The following is a 20,574-nucleotide window of genomic DNA, read 5'->3' on the forward strand; positions in this document are numbered from 1 at the left end:
TAGAATTTATGCAATAAGCTACATAGAATTCATGTAGAAATGTATGATAAATATTGAGATCCTCTAAAAACCATACCAAGCCTGTTATAATAGTGTAAAATGCATTCATCATCTTTCAAATAAATACAGAACATATTATGTAAACATAAAAAGAGAAAAAATACAGGGAATATATATATATATTTATATAGTGCACTTCAACAGTGAAATAATATGTGCAAACGGCATTAACATTCATTTACAATTGTGCATACAAATACAGTATTGTATCTTCATAAAGTGTTTCCGAAATAACATTTTCAATAAACCCATGAGTTTTACCTTTATTTGAAAGGCCCCCTAGAATATATTTGTAGGTCAATCTCCATAAAAGGTTTTTACCAATGTCATTTTTATTGGCTAAACAGAAAAAATAGAATTGCAAATTGGATCAGTAAGCTATCCTGACATGTCTGTTTTAATTAACAGTAGAGTAAAGGCCGCTTTACACGCTGCGATATCGGTACCGATATCGGTAGCGTGCGTACCCGCCCTCATCAGTTGTGCGACACGGGCATATCGCTGCCCGTGGTGCACAACATCGCGCAGACCCGTCACACTACTTACCTGCCTAGCAACGTTGCTTTGACCGGCGAACCGGCTCCTTTCTAAGGGGGCGGTTCATTCGGCGTCACAGCGACGTCACTAAGCGGCGGCCCAATCAAAGCGGAGGGGCGGAGATGAGCGGGACGAACATCCCGCCCACCTCCTTCCTTCCTCATTGCGGGCGGGACGCAGGTAAGGAGAGGTTCCTCGTTCCTGCGGTGTCACACGTAGCAATGTGTGCTGCCGCAGGAACGACAAACTACATCGTTACTGCAGCAACAACGATAATTGAGCTTAGGGGGGCATGTCACCGATTAGCGATTTTGAACATTTTTGCAATGATTCAAAATCGCTAATAGGTGTTACACGCAACGACATCGCTAACGCGGCCGGATGTGCGTCACAAAATCTGTGACCCCAACGAGATCGCTTTAGCGATGTCGTAGCGTGTAAAGCGGCCTTTACTCACTTAACAAAACAAAGAAACAACAATTTTGGAGCATTTTTTCTTTCAACTCTCTGTTATTCTTCCTGGAAATATATGAACTAGGTATTACCAATCAGTGCAGACGGTGTCTGAGAAGACAACCTTTTAACATAATGAGTGGTGACTAATGATTAGCGAGCACTACCATGCTTGGGTGCTCGGAACTCGTAATGACTAGTGATAAGTAAACAGTACCATGCTCAGGTGGTTGGTACTTGTAACGACTAGTGATGAGCGAGCAGTACCGTGTTCGGGTGCTTGGTACTCGTAATGACTAGTGATGAGTGAGTAGTACCATGCTTGGGTGCTGAGTAATCGAAACATCTAGCGATGTAACGACTAGTGATGAGTGAGCACTACCCTGCTCGGTACTCGTAAAGACTAGTGATGAGCGTGCAGTACTATGCTCGGGTGGTCGGTAGTCGTAAAAACTAGTAATGAGTGAGCAGTACCATGTTCGGGTGCTCGGTACTCGTAACGACTTGTTATGAGTGAGCAGCACCATGTTTGCATGCTCGATACCCGTAAAGACTAGTAATGAGCTAGCAGTTCAATGTTCGGGTGATGAGTACTCGTAACAACTAGTGATAAGCGAGCAGTACAATGCTTGGGTCCTCAGTACTCAAAGTGTAATGATGAGTAAGCACTACCCTTCTCGGTACTCATAAAGACTAGTGATGAGCAAGCAGTACCAGGTTCGCGTGCTTGGTACTCGTAAAGACTAGTAAAGAGTAAGCAGTTCAATGCTCGGGTGCTCAGTACTCGTAACAACTAGTGATGAGCGAGCAGTACAATGCTTGGGTCCTTAGTACTCATAAAGTGTAATGATGAGTAAGCACTACCCTTCTCGGTACTCGTAAAGACTAGTGATGAGCAAGCAGTACCATGTTCGTGTGCTCGGTACTCGTAAAGACTAGTAATGAGCGAGCAGTTCAATCCTTGGGTGCTGAGTACTCGTAACAACTAGTGATGAGCGAGCAGTTCAATGCTTGGGTGCTCAGGACTCAACGAGCAGTTGGATGCTCAGATGGGAGCGACTCAAGTACAGAGTATAATGGAGGTCAATGAGAAACTTGAGCATTTTTCAGGGAAATCTTCCGGAAAACTGTTTAAAGTCACCATTGATTTCCATTATACTCTGGTACTCGAGTCGCAATCATCCAAACATCCAACTGCTTGTTACGAGTATCGAGCACCCGAGCATGGTACTGCTTGCTCATCACTAGTGGTGACGCCCAGTTGTCAATTTTGTAATACATTTCCAGGAGAAATTACAGAAAAACATTATAATGCAGAGTTGTTTGAAAAAAATGTGCCAACGCTGTTATTTTACTGCATGGAGAATTGAAGGTAAAGGAGAATGGACTCCATCAACCTTTTCTAACCATGTAGATATCCATCAAAAGACACACATGTAAAACATTCCTAATGAAACATGATTTAATATAAAGATTTTTTTTCCACATACATATACAATGGGTCATATGTATCAATTTGCCAAAATAAACCACTATTACTGTGTCTAAGGTGATATGCTCGTTTTTCTGAAACATTTGAAACTTTTATTTAAACCATTTATGACATTTATGAAGCGTATTAATTTTATTTTAGAAGGTTTATGTTGGGGAGTGGGTTGTCAGTCAGCTGGTGGAAAATGTTCATAAATCTCTAAATTACAGCATTAGAGAAACATCATCATTAAGTAGTGAGACATTTTATGGAATATAGTGCAGATGACATTAGTGTTAATTACAGTCAGTGCTAAATCTACATATTTTTTAAAATGGCCAAAGAGCAGAAAATGCATAGAAAAAGAAAAAGAATCTTCCCAGACTTTATATCTCGCACTGCACCAGCAGGATTTTGTCAACTGCGCTAATGATGTTCTGACCACTTGAATGCTTAAACTGCAATCACTAGTCTCAGAGGTGATGGTGGTTACATAGAGGGCACATGTTTTCTTGCTATATATATATATATATATATATATATATATATATATATATATATATATATATATATATATATATATTATTTCAGTGTTAGTGTTCAGTTTCAGTGTTAGTGTTGATTTCTTTTCAGCTCCATATTTTAAGAGCACAGCTATCATTAATGGAAGTCTGAGATATTATTTTATTCTTTTCTAAAACGGGAGTCATACTGTTATTTAGGTAATACCATTCCCAGTTTTATGCTGTAGCCCTGTCTGTTCAGGTTGGCTTCTTTATATAAAGGACAAGCCCACTGCAAACTTACAAATGATTGCATGGATGGCTGACCTTAAGGGTATGTGCGCACGTTGCTTTTTACCTGCTTTTTACCTGCTTTTTTGCTGCTTTTTCTTCTGCGCTGTTTAATGCCAAAATGGATGTGTTCTTCTATTCAAGCAAAGTCTATGGGAATTTGGGTTTCTTGTTCACACTATTGTTGTTCAAAATGCTGCCTTTTTGTGGCAGAAATTTGGTCAAAAACTCAGCTTTGCAGTGCAAAACCCAAATGGCAAAAACAATTGACATGTTGCTTCTTTGAAAAGCTGAGTTTTTGACCAAAGTTCTGTCACAAAAAGGCAGCATTTTGAACAACATAGTGTGAACAAGAAACCCAAATTCCCATAGACTTTGCTTGAATAGAAGAACACATCCATTTTGGCATTAAACAGCGCAGAAGAAAAAGCAGCAAAAAAGCAGGTAAAAAGCAGGTAAAAAGCAACGTGCGCACATACCCTTAGTATAGAATGCTCATATAAATGTCCATTCAGTAAAATGACCAAATCTAGATGTGAAGGGAAGCTATCACCAAAAAATGACCTATTGATTAAAAGATAGATTAAAAGTATTTTTTCTTTTACCTAGCACCATCTGTATTAAAAATAAACTAATAGAAATCTTGCACTTTTCACTCTGGCCATTGGGGATTTATTTAAACTCTAACTTCCTTTTGTTTCAGGGAACAACACATGTACATGGTCAGACTGCTATCCTATCTTTTGTATTGAAGTATCTAATGAGCATGTGCAAAAGAGGGGGATCAAGGTCTGCTATGTCATGTCAATCAGTCATGTCATTCAGTTACCTATTGTAACTAATTGATCCTTTGTAATCACTTTTGATGAATATACCTGATAATCTTACCTTTACTGATAAGAAACCTCCTGTAAACTCTTCCTGAAAGGACAGGCTTTTAGAGTCTTTAAAAATGCTATTTTTTTTCTTCTAATAAAGATGGTATTAGGAAAAAAAAAATTGCCAAAATTTGTAAACAAAAGGATATTTTCTGATGATAGCATCCTTGTAAAGAGGAAGAGAGTCTGTTATTTTCCAGCAATGGCAATGCTCTTTTCCCTAGGCTGAGTCTGGTTTTGCAGCTCACCCTTATTCAGATTCATGTGGTTGCACTGCAATTTTAGACACAACCCATGGACAAGAGTGGCACTGTTCCTTGAGGTAAAGCAGATCCTTTCCGCGAGGAAAGAAGGAAGGGGAGTGCAACACAGCCGTCTGGTAAATTAGAAAATAAGTTTATTTAATACATTAAAAAGCTAAGTGATCAACCAGGCAATGGTCAAAACTAACAAGTTCCTGGCAAGCTATCGCCCTTATTCATAGTATTGGTTTATCGCTTACCTTTTTATTGCATTAAATAAACTTGTTTTTTAACTTACTGGATGACTGTGCTACACTCCCCCTCCTTCCTGCTACGTGGTCTACTTTGCTGTGCTGAACCAGCATGGCACAAGCACCCTATCAACTTATGGATCTCCTGGTTCACAAATGAATTTTGCGGTATGGTGAGTTTCCAATTCTCTCTCCTCTCAGATCCTTTACAGCAATCTGTTACAACTGATCTATCTGTAGATGTTTCACACCGTTCATGCATCATTTTATTTTTGCAGGAGGACTACAGTATATTAACAGATAAAGCAAGTAGATGAAACATTCTTTATACGATTGGGGACAAATTCTGAAGCAACTTTTTTACACACTTTTTTTTCGTAACCGTAGGATCAACAGAAAGTCATTGACTAACAAAATTGCAAGTTACTTTATGTACTTAAAATTATGTTTTCTTTCTGAAAAAATGAGTACAAAGTTCTGGCCATAAGGCGTCTCCTTCTGTCTAACTTGTTGTTCAACATTTCTTGCCAACTTTGGCAGGCATTTGTCTCTGCTCTTGTTCTCCTGTCTGTAGAGCTCTATACAGATTTAACAGAACAGAGAAGGGCGCTTTCAGTTTGGTGCAAGGAAATAACTGGACAACGGCAAGTGTGACGTATACTGAGAAGTGAGATAAGGGCACTTCAGGCACCTATAATACTGGAAATATGCTGATTAAGAGGAATCACCCACTCAAAAAGAGTGAATGGCAAAGCTACAGAACACAAAAATTGGGACTGTCCCACTACGTGTTAGCTAGTAGATGTATGTAAGGCAGTTTTATCTTGTTGGGGATGAGAGAATGAGGCCTTTGCTTTTACTCTGATTTTGGGTGAAATGACAGTTACACATTAAGTCTGACAAAGCCAAAGGTTTACATTATAAATATCAAGTTGGTCCAGTGAAAAGTGTCACCAAGTGCAGAAAAACTTGGTTCCTCCAACGCAATGACTAAAAAGGAATCAGCACTACACATGACTTATTGCTAATGGCTGTGAATCATCCCTTTATTCGATTGCAAACTACTCATCTTATTGAAAAACAGACCACCCAGAAACGGAAACACTAATAGTGTTCCAGGCTGAAAGGGTGTAACAGCTTAATATCCAATGTCAAATTCACTTACTTAGAAATATGTGTAAGTAGATTGTATGGTAGGAGCGAGCCAAGATTTGGGCATGTAGTACAGTTGTGAATGTTATGAAATGTTCAAATCTATATAACAACCAGAAACCAATGCATCTAAAATGGCATTACAAGCCTAGAAAAGAAAGGACATCTGAGCATCTCAAACACGTGGAAATAGTTGGTAAGATATTCTTGAACAAGGCAATTTTAGCATGTGAGAGAGGAAGTGGTGAGGTTAGCCTCGTCATGCCAAGACCCGCCCTTAGTAGAAATGGCAACGATCCAGCTGGTAAATGCCCAAGTCATCTCGCGGAAGGTCACAGCACCAGAACTGCTCAAATGTCTCACAGCAGACGCCACACAGCAGTGTTTCTGAATAACAAAATACAATACTTGTTAGTTCAACAGTTCACTTTGTTATTTTTCCCCAAATTCATTATTTTTATTACTTCAGGCTACACTACGCTCCAGACCTTTATTACTTGTAAAAAAAGTTAGCCAGAAATTAAGGTTACACTTTCCTTTCTCTAAGACAGTTCTGCCAAATGTTCCTTAGTAACAGACAGAAAATGGTATTCATATACTAACTATATATGATGGTAAGGCGACCTGCGCGTTGCCATAAGAAGCATCTCTCAAAATGTTACAATTCATGGTAAAGCTAACAGAAGAAATTCATATTACCATTAACGTATATATATCTTTATATGTAAAAGTCTGCAATTCTCTCAAATAATGAAAACATATTAAAAAAATACATTTAACCCCTTCCTGCCATGGCCAATTTCTATTTTTTCATTTTTGTTTTTCCCTGCCTTTCTTAAAAGAACCATAACTTCATCATGGCTTGTATTTTGAGGGACAAGTTGTACTTTTGGTTGAGATTATTTCTTTTACCACATGGAATACTGGAAAACTGCAAAAAAAAAAATAAAAATCAATTCTGACATTGTTTTTTGGGAATTGCTTTTATTGTACATTGTGTGGTAAAAATGATCCTACAATATGATTCTCCTCAACAGTACAATTACTGCAATACCAAATACCAAACTTGTCCAGTTTTTTATTATTTTAGTGGTGGAAAAAAAATCAGAAATGTGAAAAAAAAATCTTTTGATTGTGTCACCATTTTTCAAGACTCGAATAGTTTTCAGTTTTGGGTCAATGCAGCCGTGTGAGAACTTATGTTTTGCGGGGCGATACAACATTTTTATTCATACCTTTTTGGAATAGATAAGACTTTTTGATTGCTTCTTGCAGCAATTTCTGTTGAATTGGATGATGAAAAAAAGGTAATTTTGGCGGCTTATTTAATTTTTCTGTTTGTGGTGTTTGTGGTGTTTACTGATTAGGTTAATTAATTTTAGATTTTGATAGATTGGACTTGTGTGGGCATGGTGATGCCACATATGTATTTTTTAAATGTTTTATTATCTTTATTTTTAATTGGATAAAAGGGGGGTGATTTTTTTCATGTATTTTAAAATTTCCTTTTTAGTTTTTTACATTATTTATTAATATTCACTCATCACTAGTTGCAACAAATCTCCTTCGAAATAAAAATTAAAAAAGTTAAAGGGTTATGAGTCTTAGACTATGGCAAAATGTTTTTTTTTTTTTTTTTTTAAACAGTATAAAAAGAATATTTTTGGTACTGTCTTAAAGCTTAACCCCATGACCCAAGGGCGATTTCCTGTCTTATCCTCCCCTTCTCCTAAGCCATTTGAGGGTTTGTTTTTTACCTGAGGAGTTGTACTTTTGAATGACCCCATTAGTTTCATCATATAATGCAAATGGAAAGGAGGAAAATAAAAACCCAAGTGCATCAAAACAGCAAAAGAGGCGCAATTTCACAATTGTTTACTGGGTTGTTTATTTACCATGGTCGCTGTACGGTAAAACTGACCTGCACTATGATTTTTAAGGTCAGTATGATTACATAGATACCCAACATGCAAAGTCTTTTTTTTTTATTTAAGTGGTGAAAACAATGCTCGAATTTTGTAAAAGAAATAAAAAAAAATGCTCCTTATGTTGCCATTTTCCAAGACTCACAGCGCTTTCAATTATCGGGATATGGGGCTCTCTGACAGCTTATTTTTTGTTGCCTGACATGACGTTTTAATTATACCATTTTAGATAGATAGAATGTTTTCATAGTTTCTGAATGCATTTGATTGCAATGTTGTGGTGGCCAAAAAAACGTAATTAATAGAATCATATAATGGTAGAGTTGGAAGGGAATAATTAATATATTTATACTAAATGGCTAAATAGTGGACAAGACCTTATAGGGCTATGTAGATAGACAGGAGCATGAAAACATTATGACTTGGAAAACGGGAGAAAAAAAACAAAGACATAAAAATGGCCATGATAAAAAGGGGTTGTCCAATGGAAAACATTTATTGCCACAAGTTAGGTGATAAATGATCACTGGGGCGTCCCACTAATAGGATCTCCATAAATTACTAGATCAGAGGTCTCAAGCCCCCTCCTCATTGAGTACCAGCAGTAAGAAGAGTTTTGAACAAAGCTGTGGCTACCTATACACACTCCTCCACTGACTGTCTATGGTGCCGATGAAAAGAAATGCCATCTGAAATGAACAATTACTCTAATACAGGGGTCCCCAACGCCAGTCCTCAAGGGCCACCAACAGTACATGTTTTCAGGGTCTCCTTAGTATTGCACAGGTGATAATTTAATCACCTGCACAGGTGATCATTCCAACACCCATGCAATGCTAAGGAAATCCTAAAAACATGCACTGTTGGTGGCCCTTGAGGACTGGAGTTGGGGAACTCTGCTCTAATACATGTTAATTGTGCAGTGCGTGCATTTTATCAACATCGAATGTCTTGCCACTAAATTTCCACAAACCTGCTTATTATAAGTCTGGAATAGGTCACTGACCCACAGGCGCATCGGATACAGTACAGTTTTTTGTATTTTTCTGAAATAAAAATAATAATGAATGAGAACTTATTGTTATGATTTGATATGAATTTAATACCCGTAATATGCTATATCAAGATATTTGAAACATTTTGAAATGTGACGGCATTACTTCTAGGAATATGGAGAACTACCAGGTATGAGATGGAAAATGCCCTTTATTGTGCATGACTAAACATTAAAAATGTTAGTTATAGAATTGATAGCTGTTACAGGCCTCAAACTCAAGGCTACACTACTAACAATATATACAGCCCCCATCTCCACATAATGACTCAATCGTCACTATCAAATCAGGCCAAGCTCACCTCTTCACATTTTTCACATAATAACTGCCTTGCAAGAGCTATAGCACAAAAAGAACGGTAACAGAAGATAATCGCTGATTTAAAACTGGAAATGGATTTTTCTTTAAATGGTATTATAATGATGTCAGAAGAATGCAACACTCCAAATTGTTTATATGGTAATGTTCTTCGATATGCTAATGAAGCCTAAGTTCTCTCTGAGTGTCAAAGCACTTCCCAAGTTTCTGCCTTCCTGGCACTACTCCCAACTCAGAACTACCTTTCTCTGCTTGGCTGACAGCCTATTGGCTGGAAGTAACGTTTTCTTTCAGAGAGCAATATAACCATATAAACAGTTGGAGGGGGTTTGGATCATGCTGACAGATTTCCTTTAGGGGTTGCTGTCAGCACAATCCAAATTTCTAGGGGTCGATGCAACAGCACGGCACAATACAATGAATACAAGTGAATAGGGTCGCATTGTGACCCCGAGGATGCTGCGACCCTGAGAAGCAAGGCCTAAAACATTGCACCTAGTTGGATTTTTTACGACTTGCTTGTTGTGGTCACAATATCTTTGGGTAGCAATGAGACCCCATTTACTTGTATTGCACTGTGATGGAGCAGCGATAACCAGCAATCTTTGACCATGCGACTTGTGTCGTTGGCCATTGTCACAGTGTGGCTCCAGTCACTACTGAGGTAGTCATTTTGACTACTTTGCACTATGTATTTCTATATAGGTGTCATGAGTCCAGTAGTTCTAGTGTTAAAGGGTTATTTTCAAATAATCAAGTTATTCCCTATTCAGGGGATAGGAAATAACTTGCTTATTGGTGTGAGTTTGACCGCTTGGATCCTCGGTGTGTGGTTAGAAAGCAATCCTGCCGCAATGGCAAAGCAGTACAGCCCAAATCCTTAATTAAAGTGCAAGTGAAAGCAAGGATTTAGAATTAAAATGTAACTTTTAATATCGTTAGTTTAAAATACAATATAATAAAGTGCAGTGCAGTGCATGAAAATAATAACCAGAAAGATCTCACCCAGTATTTCTTCTGATGAGATCAAATTCCACCAGAATGTCCAAGGCAGAAGCAGGTCATACCAGACCCTGGGGGGGGGGGAATCATTCAGTATCCAAATTCCCTGCCCCTGTCGTGCCCCTGCAACAATTGCTTCCGCCCTTACAAGGGCAGCACCCAAGTCAGGAATGCTAGCCCACATAAAAAATACACCCTCCCAACGCGTTTCCCTCTCTATATGATAAGAGAGTTCATCAGGGGAGAAAATCTTAAAGTAAAGTCTGCAATGGCAGGACAATACTACACAGTGTACGTTAGTGGTACAAATGTGTATACACACGATACACGTTCGTGGTGCACATGTGCATGCTAGTGGCCAGTGGGACTACTGTATTGTCCTGCCATTGCAGGCTTTACTTTAAGATTTTCTCCCCTGATGAACTCTCTTATCATATAGAGAGGGAAACGCGTTGGGAGGGTATATATTTTTTATGTGGGCTAGCATTCCTGACTTGGGTGCTGCCCTTGTAAGGGCGGAAGAAATTGTTGCAGGGGCACGACAGGGGCAGGGAATTTGGATACTGAACGATCCCCCCCCCTCCAGGGTCTGGTATGACCTGCTTCTGCCTTGGACATTCCGGTGGAATTTGATCTCATCAGGAGAAATACTGGGTGAGATCTTTCTGGTTATTATTTTCATGCACTGCACTACACTTTATTATATTGTATTTTAAACTAACGATATTAAAAGTTATATTTTAATTCTAAATACTTGCTTTCACTTAATCCTCGGTGAGTCAAATATTGGAGCCGTGGAACTATTGGGCTCCTTTAATTAATTTTTTTTATGGGACTGTTATAAATAGGTAAGCACTGTATTTGGGGGTCCCTTAGGCAATGAATGGAAAAGAGACTGAGCATGTGCCTTGCGCAGCATTCAGGAAGGGGGTCCAGAGCGACGATATCTGAATTCTTGAGGGTCCTAGTAGTTGGTTCCCTAGTGATCAGCAAGTTATTCCTTATCCTATAGATAGCAAATAATGTAATTTTTCTTTTTAGGAATAACCCTTGAAAATTGCTAGAAAAGAAGAATTAAAATTATCTCTCCAGGAATGGAGACAAACTCTAGCGCAGCGCCACCTATTGGAAGTAACGATCCTAAAAGTCAAATGTGGATTTTTAACAATCCTTTGCATATGACTTAGGATATATATGCCAGATCAGAATCCCAATTTGCAGACACAGTGTTTCGGGGTGCTTGCCCCTCGTCAGTGCAAAGTATGGGGTGTCTGATCTGGCTCATGAGAAGCTTTGTGGGGACCACGGGAGAACACTATTCTCCTTAAGGAGACTTTGCAAGCCAGTCTGGCTGCCAGTAAGGGGACTTATAGCTGCCACGCCCCTCTGGGAAATATTCAAACTATCTCTCCAGGAATGGAGACAAATTCTAGCGCAGCGCCACCTATTGGAAGTAGTGATCCTAAAAGTCAAATGTGGATTTTTAACAATCCTTTGCATATGACTTAGGATATATATGCCAGATCAGAATCCCAATTTGCAGACACGGTGTTTCAGGATGATTGCCCCTCGTCAGTGCAAAGTATGGGGTGTCTGATCTGGCTCATGAGAAGCTTTGTGGGGACCATGGGGGAACACTATTCTTAGAAAAGAAGATAAATAAGTCCACTTTAAAGTAAAAATAGTGCACATATGGGTCACATAAACCTTGCTGGTTATTTAATATATGATTCTCTAAATATCTAGTGGTGACTGTGACTGCCCTTCCTTGCAGTTCAGTTGTGTCTTTTTGCAGGGTTACCCTGAAACCCAACTTACAGATGATCATCTCTCAACATTTCTCAATCTTTAATCTCAATCCTATATTCAATCTTCAGGTGGGAAGCCTGCAGACTCCAATCTGACAGTTCTCATTCACTCTCTTAACCTTCCTAAAACTCCTATGGCATAGCGAGGCATTGGCCTGACAGCTGCCACGGCTCCAGCTAAATGATCTGACAGAACTCAAAGGTCTTTCTAGTATAGGGGTCACGTCCACACATACAGGCACTTAATGGAAACATGGCTATTAAAGGCACAGTTTCAATTACATAAATGTATAAACTCTCAACCACTCCCACAATCATCACCATTAAGAGGCTGAAGTAAGAGGCATCTTTGGCTCCTCCACATTTTCCCTGATGAGCAGCTGCATGGATGACATAAATAGCAGGCAGTGTTCCGCTGGCTTCATCATAGTCTACCTAAAGGGGTTAAATTCGGATGCCACCAACCACACTCAACACCTGGGATAGCAACATACCATAGCTTCAACCTATTCATAACTGCTACTAAACATCTGTGCCTGATAAACCATGAAGGACAGTGGTGTTAGTAGTGCAGGAGCCCCTTTAAACAAGTGATTTGCAGTGGTGTTGAGAGTAGGACTTCCACAGATATAATATTAGAGAGTTTGTCCTATATTATGATGTAGGCCCACACCATTCCCCTTCCTCCCGGCTTTCTGCTGGATTGATAGTTCAGACTACCAGCATATTCCCATGCTGCTTATTCGAGGCAGCTTTGCATCTGCCGCCTTGGAGGAGCACAATAGCTGAAGCTGGTTGGAGTGGGGAGCTAACAGTCCACTCTAGTGATCCTCGCCTGCTTGAATATGTATGGTGCCTACAAGTGGACAGACAGCTAGGCAGCGGCACTAAAACAAATCCTGTATTATCAATGAAGGGGGGGAAGGGCTTCCAATAAACAGTCAATTTTTTGTACACCTTTTCAAAAGCACTATTCCATTATACCCATCTATGAAGATGGAATTAAGCCTTTAATTCTAATGTCCTAGCAACTTCACACTGGTTGAGGCTTTATTCTTCTGGAATTCTGGATTCAATGTAATTACTACCTTAGCCCCCCCTCCCTCCTCCCCGTTTTTGTTTATTGTCTTGTATTGAAAAAAGTGTGAACTGTGGCATCAGACATTTTGTAAATGAATATCAAACAATTGCCTTTGCTTAGCCAAAGTTAGAGTTTATTGTCATTTTGCTATTAGAACCTCTCTAAAGCAGCTTCAGGTTTAGCATCTGAAACTGGAAGCAATCATATTTTAGTATAGAGCTTAGCCATTAGAAACACTATTCACACTTTTATAACTTTCTAGGGGGTATTTCTCAGGGTATCAAGTTTATTAAAGTGAATTTGTCAGCCCAAACTGGCAGTATAAAACAAGCACATAGGCCCCGATTCATAAAAATCTTTTACTCCAAAAAAACTTGCATAAAAAGCTTGGAAAAGTCGACATATTTCTGCGCAACATACTCCGCTCCGACATAGACATAGTGGGCAGAGATGTACCGATACGGTAGCATGAAAAGGTGTGAAGACCCACTTTCATCAAATTCATGACAAGTGGTGGCTTTCCTCATGCCGCAAATCTAAAGGCCACTTTACACGCTGCGATATCGGTATCGATTTTGCTAGCGAGCGTACCTGCCGCCGTTGGTTGTGCGTCACGGGCAAATCGCTTTCTAAGGGGGCGGTTCGTGCGGTGTCACAGCGACGTCACATGGCAGCTGTCCAATAGAAGCAGAGGGGTGGAGATGAGCGGGCGGAATATCCTGCCCACCTCCTTCCTTCCTCATTGCAGGCGGCCGCAGGTACGATGTAGTTCCTCGTTCCTGCGGTGTCACACATAGCGATGTGTGCTGCCGCAGGAATGACGAGCAACCTGCGTCCTGCAACAGCAACGATATTTGGGAAAGGAACGACACGTCAACAATCAACGATAAGGTGAGTAATTTTGATCGTTAACGGTCGTTCCTGCATTTCACACGCAACGACGTCGCTAACAAGGCCGGATATGCGTCACGAATTCCGTGACCCCAACGACATCTCGTTAGCGATGTCGTTGCGTGTAAAGTGGCCTTTACTCCAGTCTTAAGGCCCTGATACACGCAACGACGTATCTAACAATATATTGCCGGGGTCACGGATTCCATGACGCACATCCGGCATCATTAGCGACGTCGTTGCGTGTGACAGCAAGGAACAACCGTTAACGATGGAAAATACTCACCTCATCGTCCATCGTTGACACATCGTTCCTTTTCAAAAAATTGTTGATTTTTGAGCACGCAGGTTGTTCATCGTTCCCGAGGCAGCACACATCGCTATGTGTGACACCTCGGGAGCGACGAAGTACAGCTTACCTGTGGCCGCCGGCAATGAGGAAGGAAGGAGGTGGTCGGGATGTTACGTCCTGCTCATCTCTGCCCCTCCGCTTCTATTGGGCGGCCGCTTAGTGACGACGCTGTGATGCCGAACGAACCGCCCCCCTTAGAAAGGAGGCGGTTGTTCGACACAGCGACGTCGCTAGGCAGGTAAGTCCGTGTGACGGCTCCAGCGATATTGCTGCGTGTAACACCCCCTTTAGACTTGAGTAATATTTGTGCTTTAATCAGTGTCTACATTCTGCGGAAAATTAGGTTTAACAGACTTCCTTTAAAGTCTCATTCCGTTAATTTACATTTGGATGTTTTTCTACAGTGCCTTGCGAAAGTATTCGGCCCCCTTGAATTTTTCAACCTTTTCACACATTTCAGGCTTCAAACATACAGATAAAAATTTTAATGTTATGGTGAAGAATCAACAAGTGGGACACAATTGTGAAGTTGAACAAAATTTATTGCTTATTTTAAACTTTTTTAAAAAATAAATAACTGAAAAGTGGGGTGTGATGGTGGGATATGGGGGAGGTGTATCTTGCTGTACAGATTCCTATGTTAAGCTTGGTTCAGTGTCCATTATTTGTACTTCTTCTGTGTACATTGTATTGTTTGTAACTAATCACCCCCTATAGTGCAAGGTTACAGCCTCTTGACGCGCTTCCATCCCTGGGTGTAAGTGGAGGTGGGCCTAGAGTCCACCTACTGTAACCTTTTTGCTTAGCTGGGGCATAGGCAATCTGTTTGAGAACTTTAAGGAAGAAGCCAATCAGGAAGCTAGGACTTCTCAGAGAGACGGAGACATTTATGCCACTACTGGACAATTTTACCCTCTGTTTTTTGGATGATGTTATGGACCGTTTGATTTGCTTGGAATAAATGCTCTTTGGATTGTACAGCCATCTCTCGCTCTGTTGATTGTGTGAAATGGGAGAAGGACCTCGTGACAACTGGTGGCAGTGGCGGGATCAATAGAGCACAGCTTAATGGAGATCAACCCACAGAGTGAGTACAGAAACTGGACTGCATCCAGTCTAAAGGAGAGAGCCAGAGATCTGGGCCTGAGCTACCAGGGACTGAGTAAAGAGGCCTTAATTGATCTACTGGTGGGTGCGAGCCAGTCCACCTCCTCCCAGATGTCTGACGGACAAACACTGGGGATGGGGATCCCTGTCCCACAAAGCCAGTGGGTGGTGTGGTTTGAAGAAGAGATTGCAGCTCTTGGCCCCGGTGTATCTCAGCAGTATAAGGAGGAGGCTGCTCGCCAAGCACAGAGGAGACAAGAAGCAATGGAGTCCAACAGAGAGAATAATGTGAGTTGGAGCGTAAACCCAGCAATCTAGGAGCCAGTACGGATTACCTGGGCAGACTTCAAGCCATTTGATGAGGCCTCCGGAGATGTGGAAGGGTTCTTCAAGGACTTTGAGCAGCAGTGTGTCATGATGGAGGTTTCCCACTCTGGTTGGATGCGTTTGTTAGTGGGACTCCTGAACAGAAGCCTGGCGGAGGCTTATCGCACCACTGACTCACAGCAGAACCATGATTGCAACATTGTAAAGCGGACTATCCTGGATTACCATGTCATCACCTGAAACTCACATATGGCACAGTTCCAAGACCTCCCATGCACCACGGGGGGAACGTTTAGGATGTATGCCCATAAGATGTCCCAGGCATGTCAGAGATGGCTGGAAGTGGAAGACGCCTTCACTGTGGAAGACATTATACAGGTATTTCTTATAGAACAATTTCTTTACAAGTGTCCTTCAGAAAAACGGGAATGGGTCAGAGAACGCACACCGTACACCTTGGATGGAGCTGCAGCACTGGCGGATGAGGCCCTTACTATCCGACCGCAATGGAGGATGCTTCTGGACAATAAGCCGCAGCCTGCTCCTGCACCCCTGCCCTCTCCAGTTATATCTGCCCCTTCACCGAGCAGCAGGCCGATGACAACCACGGCTCCCAATCCTGGGCCCCAACAGTTCCAACCGCGCCCTGGGAGAATCACAGAGAGGAGATGTTATGGGTGTAGACAACCTGGGAACCTGGAATCCAGTTGTCCCGCAAGGATTCGGAGGGACCCCCACGCACCTCTATCTCGTCCGGTGCATTTTGTGCATTCCATCCCACCTGAGGAAGAGTTACCACCACCTCTACCGGAGTGTACCGCTGACCCCTGCACCATAGATGTCCCTGTTGGAGTGTATGGCCTCCGGCCTTTGTCACCAGGTTTTTCTACTGCCTTCTCCAGAATGCACATTGGAAGGAGCATAACGCAGAGGAAATGTTATCGATGTGGGCAACCTGGGCATTTGCAAAAAAACTTGCACTGCTGGTCGATTGAGGAATGACAACCTCCACTTCAAAAATATTATGTATTGCAAAGTGTGCACAGTACCAACATTCCAAGCTGTACTATTGAAAAAATGAGATTTTTGGCAAAAAATTGCAATTTTTCGAGCCACCCCGCCAACGTCACGGCAAATCTCCTGGGGCAGTCCTAACACTAAAATATTTTTATTTAAAGTGTGCCATGTGGCCTCACATATGCAAAATTAGGACTGCACAGCACGTACCTTGTGCTTTTCAGTCACCGTCTCCATGACTGATTCATGGTTGTGGGCGGGACAGGCCCGAGCACATGCTGCTTAGAATAAATAGCCAGTGGACGGGGTTGGATGGCCAGTGTGAACAGCCACCAACCGCCAAAAATCAGGACAGATGGAAAAATAAACATGAGGTGCACTGCAAGATGAGAATCAACTGGGACCCTATATAACAAGAAAAAACAGCATAAAAACAACCTCCACTTCAAAAATATTATGTATTGCAAAGTGTGCACAGTACCAACATTCCAAGCTGTACTATTGAAAAAATGAGATTTTTGGCAAAAAATTGCAATTTTTCGAGCCACCCCGCCAACGTCACGGCAAATCTCCTGGGGCAGTCCTAACACTAAAATATTTTTATTTAAAGTGTGCCATGTGGCCTCACATATGCAAAATTAGGACTGCACAGCACGTACCTTGTGCTTTTCAGTCACCGTCTCCATGACTGATTCATGGTTGTGGGCGGGACAGGCCCGAGCACATGCTGCTTAGAATAAATAGCCAGTGGACGGGGTTGGATGGCCAGTGTGAACAGCCACCAACCGCCAAAAATCAGGACAGATGGAAAAATAAACATGAGGTGCACTGCAAGATGAGAATCAACTGGGACCCTATATAACAAGAAAAAACAGCATAAAAACAACCTCCACTTCAAAAATATTATGTATTGCAAAGTGTGCACAGTACCAACATTCCAAGCTGTACTATTGAAAAAATGAGATTTTTGGCAAAAAATTGCAATTTTTCGAGCCACCCCGCCAACGTCAGGCAAATCTCCTGGGGCAGTCCTAACACTAAAATATTTTTATTTAAAGTGTGCCATGTGGCCTCACATATGCAAAATTAGGACTGCACAGCACGTACCTTGTGCTTTTCAGTCACCGTCTCCATGACTGATTCATGGTTGTGGGCGGGACAGGCCCGAGCACATGCTGCTTAGAATAAATAGCCAGTGGACGGGGTTGGATGGCCAGTGTGAACAGCCACCAACCGCCAAAAATCAGGACAGATGGAAAAATAAACATGAGGTGCACTGCAAGATGAGAATCAACTGGGACCCTATATAACAAGAAAAAACAGCATAAAAACAACCTCCACTTCAAAAATATTATGTATTGCAAAGTGTGCACAGTACCAACATTCCAAGCTGTACTATTGAAAAAATGAGATTTTTGGCAAAAAATTGCAATTTTTCGAGCCACCCCGCCAACGTCACGGCAAATCTCCTGGGGCAGTCCTAACACTAAAATATTTTTATTTAAAGTGTGCCATGTGGCCTCACATATGCAAAATTAGGACTGCACAGCACGTACCTTGTGCTTTTTAGTCACCGTCTCCATGACTGATTCATGGTTGTGGGCGGGACAGGCCCGAGCACATGCTGCTTAGAATAAATAGCCAGTGGACGGGGTTGGATGGCCAGTGTGAACAGCCACCAACCGCCAAAAATCAGGACAGATGGAAAAATAAACATGAGGTGCACTGCAAGATGAGAATCAACTGGGACCCTATATAACAAGAAAAAACAGCATAAAAACAACCTCCACTTCAAAAATATTATGTATTGCAAAGTGTGCACAGTACCAACATTCCAAGCTGTACTATTGAAAAAATGAGATTTTTGGCAAAAAATTGCAATTTTTCGAGCCACCCCGCCAACGTCACGGCAAATCTCCTGGGGCAGTCCTAACACTAAAATATTTTTATTTAAAGTGTGCCATGTGGCCTCACATATGCAAAATTAGGACTGCACAGCACGTACCTTGTGCTTTTCAGTCACCGTCTCCATGACTGATTCATGGTTGTGGGCGGGACAGGCCCGAGCACATGCTGCTTAGAATAAATAGCCAGTGGACGGGGTTGGATGGCCAGTGTGAACAGCCACCAACCGCCAAAAATCAGGACAGATGGAAAAATAAACATGAGGTGCACTGCAAGATGAGAATCAACTGGGACCCTATATAACAAGAAAAAACAGCATAAAAACAACCTCCACTTCAAAAATATTATGTATTGCAAAGTGTGCACAGTACCAACATTCCAAGCTGTACTATTGAAAAAATGAGATTTTTGGCAAAAAATTGCAATTTTTCGAGCCACCCCGCCAACGTCACGGCAAATCTCCTGGGGCAGTCCTAACACTAAAATATTTTTATTTAAAGTGTGCCATGTGGCCTCACATATGCAAAATTAGGACTGCACAGCACGTACCTTGTGCTTTTCAGTCACCGTCTCCATGACTGATTCATGGTTGTGGGCGGGACAGGCCCGAGCACATGCTGCTTAGAATAAATAGCCAGTGGACGGGGTTGGATGGCCAGTGTGAACAGCCACCAACCGCCAAAAATCAGGACAGATGGAAAAATAAACATGAGGTGCACTGCAAGATGAGAATCAACTGGGACCCTATATAACAAGAAAAAACAGCATAAAAACAACCTCCACTTCAAAAATATTATGTATTGCAAAGTGTGCACAGTACCAACATTCCAAGCTGTACTATTGAAAAAATGAGATTTTTGGCAAAAAATTGCAATTTTTCGAGCCACCCCGCCAACGTCACGGCAAATCTCCTGGGGCAGTCCTAACACTAAAATATTTTTTATTTAAAGTGTGCCATGTGGCCTCACATATGCAAAATTAGGACTGCACAGCACGTACCTTGTGCTTTTCAGTCACCGTCTCCATGACTGATTCATGGTTGTGGGCGGGACAGGCCCGAGCACATGCTGCTTAGAATAAATAGCCAGTGGACGAATGTTGGTACTGTGCACACTTTGCAATACATAATATTTTTGAAGTGGAGGTTGTTTTTATGCTGTTTTTTCTTGTTATATAGGGTCCCAGTTGATTCTCATCTTGCAGTGCACCTCATGTTTATTTTTCCATCTGTCCTGATTTTTGGCGGTTGGTGGCTGTTCACACTGGCCATCCAACCCCGTCCACTGGCTATTTATTCTAAGCAGCATGTGCTCGGGCCTGTCCCGCCCACAACCATGAATCAGTCATGGAGACGGTGACTGAAAAGCACAAGGTACGTGCTGTGCAGTCCTAATTTTGCATATGTGAGGCCACATGGCACACTTTAAATAAAAATATTTTAGTGTTAGGACTGCCCCAGGAGATTTGCCGTGACGTTGGCGGGGTGGCTCGAAAAATTGCAATTTTTTGCCAAAAATCTCATTTTTTCAATAGTACAGCTTGGAATGTTGGTACTGTGCACACTTTGCAATACATAATATTTTTGAAGTGGAGGTTGTTTTTATGCTGTTTTTTCTTGTTATATAGGGTCCCAGTTGATTCTCATCTTGCAGTGCACCTCATGTTTATTTTTCCATCTGTCCTGATTTTTGGCGGTTGGTGGCTGTTCACACTGGCCATCCAACCCCGTCCACTGGCTATTTATTCTAAGCAGCATGTGCTCGGGCCTGTCCCGCCCACAACCATGAATCAGTCATGGAGACGGTGACTGAAAAGCACAAGGTACGTGCTGTGCAGTCCTAATTTTGCATATGTGAGGCCACATGGCACACTTTAAATAAAAATATTTTAGTGTTAGGACTGCCCCAGGAGATTTGCCGTGACGTTGGCGGGGTGGCTCGAAAAATTG

General features: G+C 41.6%; 1 protein-coding gene across 2 annotated transcripts in view; it reads right to left on the reverse strand.

The window, feature by feature from the left end:
• Nucleotides 1–3,057: 3,057 nt before the first annotated feature.
• Nucleotides 3,058–20,574, reverse strand: part of MYLK4 (myosin light chain kinase family member 4) — a 252,149-nt gene continuing 234,632 nt past the window's right edge. For both annotated transcript variants that reach the window (XM_075314815.1, XM_075314814.1), the window contains exons 13-15: nt 8,737–8,809; nt 3,795–6,225; nt 3,058–3,351 (exon numbers count right to left, since the gene is read on the reverse strand). In XM_075314815.1, the coding sequence (XP_075170930.1) occupies nt 8,762–8,809 (48 nt within the window). In that variant the 3' untranslated portion in view covers nt 3,058–3,351; nt 3,795–6,225; nt 8,737–8,761. The remainder of the gene's footprint in view (nt 3,352–3,794; nt 6,226–8,736; nt 8,810–20,574) is intronic.

The sequence above is a fragment of the Anomaloglossus baeobatrachus genome, chromosome 6 (genome assembly GCF_048569485.1).
Source record: "Anomaloglossus baeobatrachus isolate aAnoBae1 chromosome 6, aAnoBae1.hap1, whole genome shotgun sequence".
Taxonomy (NCBI): Eukaryota; Metazoa; Chordata; class Amphibia; order Anura; family Aromobatidae; genus Anomaloglossus; species Anomaloglossus baeobatrachus.